We start from the raw sequence: 7801 nt of genomic DNA on the forward strand, positions 1-7801 counted from the left end.
CTGTGACACACAGAAAATATCCCGGCACACAGCTGATATAACAATACTATTAGACAATGAAAGTATACGGTAAAGTTGTGTTCCTAGGAATAATTAGTTTATATTACAGTCTCAAGGTGTTTACTGTCCCTTTAGTCAAATCTAGCTTTGTGCTATCTTGTTGTGAATCCTTGTTTAATGAAGATAACATTGTGACAAATCTAACAAAATATTGATTACTTAGAATACAATTTGTATTAATTATCTCTGCTATTAGTTAAAGGGATATAAAGGTGCAATAATGTTTAATATGTTGGATCAGTTTATTATTGTACCACTGATTGTATATAACTATGCATTTAAAGAGACAATCTACACCTTGGTCATCTTAAAGTCTTACCTTAGATTAAGTTGCAAATAGTCTCCTGCACCTTTTCTATATCATACAGCAGGAACAGTAAAATTAATATTGTTTGTGGCCACTTTGAAATGGCTGCCAAGCTCAGCCCACTGATGACCTCATGATCTGGGCTGCATATGGCATCCAATCATGAAAGGCTCACTAGTTGTATTGAACAGACTGTCATTGCTATTCAGCAGAGTGCCTAGATGCAGCCCAGATCATGATGTCATCAGTGGGATGAGCTTGGCAGCCATTTCAAAGTGGCCAGAGACAATATCCAAATAACTTTTTTACTGTTCCTGCTACATGATATAGTAAAGGTGCAGATGGCTATTTGCAGCTTAATCTGCCCCTTTAACTCCTGCAAAGTCAGCTATAGAGCAGCAATTAACTACTGGGAGCTAGCTGAGCATATCTGGTGAGCCAATGACAAGAGACACAGGTGTGTAGCCACCAGTCAGTTGCCAGTAGTACATACACTGTGTGCAGAATTATTAGGCAAATGAGTATTTTGACCACATCATCCTCTTTATGCATGTTGTCTTACTCCAAGCTGTATAGGCTCGAAAGCCTACTACCAATTAAGCATATTAGGTGATGTGCATCTCTGTAATGAGAAGGGATGTGGTCTAATGACATCAACACCCTGTATCAGGTGTGCATAATTATTAGGCAACTTCCTTTCCTTTGGCAAAATGGGTCAAAAGAAGGACTTGACAGGCTCAGAAAAGTCAAAAATAGTGAGATATCTTGCAGAGGGATGCAGCACTCTTAAAATTACAAAGCGTCTGAAGCGTGATCATCAAACAATCAAGCGTTTCATTCAAAATAGTCAACAAGATGCCACTTGCCACCAGTTTGGCCATATTTCAGAGCTGCAACATCACTGGAGTGCCCAAAAGCACAAGGTGTGCAATACTCAGAGACATGGCCAAGGTAAGAAAGGCTGAAAGACGACCACCACTGAACAAGACACACAAGCTGAAACGTCAAGACTGGGCCAAGAAATATCTCAAGACTGATTTTTCTAAGGTTTTATGGACTGATGAAATGAGAGTGAGTCTTGACGGGCCAGATGGATGGGCCCGTGGCTGGATTGGTAAAGGGCAGAGAGCTCCAGTCCAACTCAGACGCCAGCAAGGTGGAGGTGGAGTACTGGTTTGGGCTGGTATCATCAAAGATGAGCTTGTGGGGCCTTTTCGGGTTGAGGATGGAGTCAAGCTCAACTCCCAGTCCTACTGCCAGTTTCTGGAAGACACCTTCTTCAAGCAGTGGTACAGGAAGAAGTCTGCATCCTTCAAGAAAAACATGATTTTCATGCAGGACAATGCTCCATCACACACGTCCAAGTACTCCACAGCATGGCTGGCAAGAAAGGGTATAAAAGAAGAAAATCTAATGACATGGCCTCCTTGTTCACCTGATCTGAACCCCATTGAGAACCTGTGGTCCATCATCAAATGTGAGATTTACAAGGAGGGAAAACAGTACACCTCTCTGAACAGTGTCTGGGAGGCTGTGGTTGCTGCTGCACGCAATGTTGATGGTGAACAGATCAAAACACTGACAGAATCCATGGATGGCAGGCTTTTGAGTGTCCTTGCAAAGAAAGGTGGCTATATTGGTCACTGATTTGTTTTTGTTTTGTTTTTGAATGTCAGAAATGTATATTTGTGAATGTTGAGATGTTATATTGGTTTCACTGGTAAAAATAAATAATTGAAATGGGTATATATTTGTTTTTTGTTAAGTTGCCTAATAATTATGCACAGTAATAGTCACCTGCACACACAGATATCCCCCTAAAATAGCTATAACTAAAAACAAACTAAAAACTACTTCCAAAACTATTCAGCTTTGATATTAATGAGTTTTTTGGGTTCATTGAGAACATGGTTGTTGTTCAATAATAAAATTAATCCTCAAAAATACAACTTGCCTAATAATTCTGCACTCCCTTTAAGTTTGATAACAGAAGTGAAATTAAAAGTGTGATAAAATGATACATTCTATCTGAATCATGAAATTTCCTATCCCTTTAAGTAGGATTTAAGTAACAGAAAATGTCTGTGTATAAAGTCTTGCTGGTGATTAATAATCTGGGTTGGTATAAGGCAGGGGTTAATTTGATATTTTTTTATGTACTGTTAAAGGGACAGTAAAGTCAATAATAAACTTAAATGGATTGGATAGAACATGACATTTCAAACAACTTTCCAATTTACTTATATTATTATTTGAGCTTAGTTCTCTTAGTATCCTTTGTTAAAGAGTAATCCTAGGTGAACTCAGGAGCGTGCACGTATCTTCAGACAGCAGAGTTTGCAAGAACATTTATAGAAATGTTATACATAGTTACAAACACTGCTGCACAGAGTACTAAATACACATGCACCCCCCCTAAGCTCATATAATATCAGCCTCCTAGGTTTACTCTTTAACAAAGGATACCAAAAGAACAAAGCAATTTAGATAATAGAAGTAAATTGGAAAGTTGGGTAAAATTGCTTCTCTATCTGAATTATCAGCGTTTAACTTTCTCTGTCAGATTTGGCTTCTGTTTTTGATGATGTTTTCCTAATTATTCTGTGATATTGTGTTTTTAATTATACAAAAAACACAAAATACTGGTCTGGATTACAATCACTTTTTATTTGCATGAAAAAACATTGTATCTCATTATATAGTAAACAGCAGCATTACATGATATATGCACACAATGGTATAAATATACCTAACACTTGTGCTCTTGATACAAAGGGATTTATCAGACATATAATGTTCCCTTTATATATACAGTATGTGCTATTATCAGTTCTTGTGGCTTCTAACTAACATGAAAACATCTAACAGACATAATATCAAGTTACAGAACATGACACACATATTACATACCCAGTATACATGTAGGTTATAGTAGCCATTTAAATTAAACTGATTATGATCACATGACACACATATTACATACCCAGTATACATGTAGGTTATAGTAGCCATTTAAATTAAACTGATTATGATCACATGACACACATATTACATACCCAGTATACATGTAGGTTATAGTAGCCATTTAAATTAAACTGATTATGATCACATGACACACATATTACATACCCAGTATACATGTAGGTTATAGTAGCCATTTAAATTAAACTGATTATGATCACGTATGTACCGGTTACTGATATTGTGTCTCATGAAATAAAATCAGTTCCCCTCAGTAATTCCTCTAGTATATAACATGTACAATGCAAAGCATCTATTGCTATAAGAAAAGGTTTATCCACATGATGTGCACATTAAATATATCTCCCAGATGTCAATCATTTGAGACTGATGTTCTTGTTTATATAATTCTCTAACATAGGGCCGGTGCTAGGATTTTTGGCCACACAGGCAAGGACACATTTTGCCCCCCCCCCCGATTACATACCATCCCATTGACAAATGACAAGCAAGGATTGAGGAGGTGCAGAGTTAAATCAGCACTAACATAAAGGACCTGATTTCATACTAATCCTGAAACATTTCCCAATACAGTGCAGTTTTAGAGGTCAATTCATTAATGTCTGCTGCACATCATGTCCGCTGCACATCGATAAATGCCAACAGCATACGCTCTCTGCATTTATCAGTGCACCAGCATTTCTTGTGAACTTCTGGTGCAATGCCGCCCCCTGCAGATTCGCGGCCAATCGGCCGCTAGCAGGGGGTGTCAATCAACCCAATTGTATTCGATCGGGTTGATGTCTGTCCGTCGCCTCAGAGCAGGTGGACAGGTTATGGAGCATCGGTCTTTATACCGCTGCTTCATAACTTCGGTTTCCGGCACGCCTGAAGTTTCGCCGGAAACACGGAGCATCAAGCTCCATATGGACCCCTTAGTGTGACATAAATATTATTTTATTTTACCATAGCCAGTAATTTATTACAAATAACCAAGACACATGAAGATAAATGTCTTTAGTCTAATTGTCACAAGGAGAAGTAATATATATATAGGATCATACCAGGGTTGATCCCCTCACTACACACACAGACTATTTAACTGATCACCTCAAAAGAACAACATGAAAGTGAACTAAAGCCTTAAGACCCCACAACTGATCACATCTCCCCAATTTAAAGAAAATAAGCACAATGTTTAAATATTGTAAACAAACAGGTGGAACAGGAGAAAGTGAATCAGAGCTTTGGATGCTCTCTTTTCAGGCTGACAGTTACAAAAGGAACGCTTTACTTAGCATCGCTACTCAGTGGGTGTCACAGCAGGAGCACAAATTTGTCACCTACCTGCATGGTGATCAGCCCCAGCTCCTCTGTGACAAGTTTCTTCATATGAGCAGCCAGGGGACCTGTGCCTCATCCAAGATAGAGAAGTCTGAGTCCACCGAGCAGCCCTCAGTGTGTACAGGGATAGGAGGATCAAGGATCAGGCACAGTCATGTGTGCGGCCCCATAAAACTTATTGTCCCCCCACCCGCGCTGGCTCCCAGAGTTCCTGAATCCTGCGCTGGTCCCAACTCAGGTATCCGGGAATTTACATGCACCTGCATGGCTGGGTCTGTGTGCTGGTCAGTATTGGTTAGTCGAGGCTGTGGGGGGGTGCCATTACCCAATTTGCATTACAAGTTAATGCAAATTAGCTGAGCCTGAGCCAAACAAAATAAGGGACATACAAAGAAAAACAAAAAATCAGGCTGCTCTAACACTGGCATATTAATGAACAACACTGTGAGTGCTTTGGTGGTGAATGGTTATGTAAACTGGTCAGTATGAGCGCAGATCTGTATATTCTTGTGTGGTGTTTGTATTCTATCACATTGATATGAGAGAAACTGAGGTGAACATATATAAAAGGAATAAAAGACAGCAGGAGAGCACTTCCAATCTGGGGCTTTTATAACTGGGATTTAGAAAGTATTATTTACAATAAGATCATTTGTGATGCTTCTATTTAGAGAGTTTGTCCTCTTTAGGATAATTGTAAAAAGGTTGTACACTGTGTATATAAAGTTTATTTGTGTGTAAATATTTGGTGTTTTGTGATACCTGATTTCAATAAAAACCTTTTTTTCCACTTTCTAAACATGTGAAAGGTTTCTTCCCTTGTGACTCCTTTCATGAGTTTTCAGACTACTCTTCACTGTAAAACATTTCCCACACTCTGTACATGTGAAAGGCTTTTCTCCTGTGTGAATCCTTTCATGACTTTTCAGATTACTCTTTTGTGCAAAACATTTCCCACACTCTGTACATGTGAAAGGCTTTTCTCCTGTGTGAATCCTTTCATGAGTTTTCAGATTATTTATTTGTGTAAAACTTATTCCACACTCTGTACATGTGAAAGGCTTTTCTCCTGTGTGACTCCTTTCATGTTTTCTCAGATTACTTATATGTGTACAACATTTTCCACACTCTGTGCATGTGAACGGCTTTTCCCCTGTGTGACTCCTTTCATGACTATTCAGATGACTCTTATGTGTAAAACATTTCCCACACTCTGTACATGTGAAAGGCTTTTCTCCTGTGTGACTAATTTCATGATATTTCAGATGACTCTTTACTGTAAAACATTTTCCACACTCTGTACATGTGAACGGCTTTTCTCCTGTGTGAATCCTTTCATGCTTTTTCAGATTACTTATTTGTGTAAACCTTTTTCCACACTCTGTACATGTGAAAGGCTTTTCCCCTGTGTGAATCCTTTCATGCTTTTTCAGATTACTTATTTGTGTAAAACATTTTTCACACTCTGTACAGCTAAATGGTTTCTCCCCTGTGTGGGTCCTTTCATGAGCTATACGTTTTGTCATTTGTGTAAAACTTTTTCCACACTCAGTACATGTGATTGACTTCTTACCTGTGTGCATTTTGTGGTAGTCTAGATGTGAATTACAAGTAAAGCTTTTCTCACATTTAGTGCATTTGAAAGGTTTCTCCTTTGTATGAGTCATTTGGTTAGACTGTAGACTTTTCTCTTCGTTAACATTTTTTGAAAACTCAGTAAATGTTTGTGGTTTATCCTCAGGGATAATCATTTCACTAGATAAGTCATAAATATTATCCTTTTGTTTGATGACTAAATTACTCTCTGTACATAATGATTGCTGTCCAGTTACTGACAATTCATCATTTTCTTTAAATATCTGCTGTGATTTCCCCAATGTTTCTGAATAGTCATTGGTGTCTAAGACTATTGGAGTCTGTGGTATCATTCTGATGCTTCCTGTAGTGAAGAATGCAGGTGAACTATTCATGTGTTTATCTACATAAAAAGAAATGAAATAAAGACAAATAACAATATTTATTCTTTATAATATAATCCATCTTAATAAAAAAACACATTATTCTTTTATACACAGCAAAATATCTTCCGTTTTGTGTTTATTTTTAAATGTATTTACCTGTAAATCACAAATTTAAAAAATGATGACAAAGAATGTTGCATAATGTTCTCAGCCAGTGAACAAGTACATCTGTATTCTGGGCAAGAGAGGTGGCATCCACCATCCTCATTTAACATTGCACAAGCAACTGCACATACAGCCCTGCCCGAATCATGCTCAATAAGGTGGGTGAGAACATGATGTCTTATTCATCACAGACTATTAATCAGTGTGGGATGTTTTGAGAGGGTAAGAAGCAGTGATTTTACCATATTTTTAAGCTTTCAGCTGTGGTTGTTTCATTTATATAAACAGACAAAAACTTTATTAGTTTAATAATATTTACTGCAAAATTAAGCACTCAAATCAGGGGCGGTTCTGGGATGGGGAACACTCATTGGGAACAAGGTAGTCATTTAAGTGTAGTTATGGGTGTTCCATGAGTGAGGTCAGGGCAGGGAAAGGTGGAGTTGCCGGTGTTCTGAGTAATGAACTAGGTTAGGGGGTGAGGTCAGGCAGTTGTTGGACATGATCTGTCTAAAAGGACAGAGGGGGGAGTAGTATTTTTAGCCTCCTCCTCAGTCAAATGGGGGTTGCTCCTTCTTTATAACGGTCACTGACACAAATGTTCTTAAAAGACACAGATATAAATATAATAGTTTATATTTGTTTAATGAGTGATCTATTCTATTTTCCCAGTAATTAAAGTCATTATAATATCTATTTCACTCACCTAACACATATGAATTCATGCTGATAACAGGCTCCAATGTCTGTGCTCAGGAAGAAGGTTCCCTTATTCACTCCAGTTACATCAATGCCTGATATTATTATCGGTTATTTGTAGATCGCCAACAGATTCTGCAGCGTTAATATCTCTCAGTGCTCTGGCCGTGTCTGTAAAAAGTATATTAAATGGTTTAGACAGAAAATAATAATAAATGGTTCTGATTAACTGTACGTATTGTATAATTTAATGCATGCATAACAGTTCATGTAATACAGATCAGCTGATTAGGTTATTACATAT

The 7801-nt window shown here is 37.8% G+C and overlaps 1 protein-coding gene across 1 annotated transcript; it reads right to left on the minus strand.

The window, feature by feature from the left end:
- Window positions 1-5565: 5565 nt before the first annotated feature.
- Window positions 5566-6255, minus strand: LOC128661266 (gastrula zinc finger protein XlCGF7.1-like; the record flags this gene model as incomplete). The annotated part of the gene is made up of 1 exon (XM_053715540.1): window positions 5566-6255. A coding segment is annotated over exon 1 (690 nt), but the record flags the coding sequence as incomplete, so codon positions are not given.
- Window positions 6256-7801: the final 1546 nt, after the last annotated feature.

Source organism: Bombina bombina, chromosome 5, assembly GCF_027579735.1.
Source record: "Bombina bombina isolate aBomBom1 chromosome 5, aBomBom1.pri, whole genome shotgun sequence".
NCBI classification, from domain to species: Eukaryota; Metazoa; Chordata; class Amphibia; order Anura; family Bombinatoridae; genus Bombina; species Bombina bombina.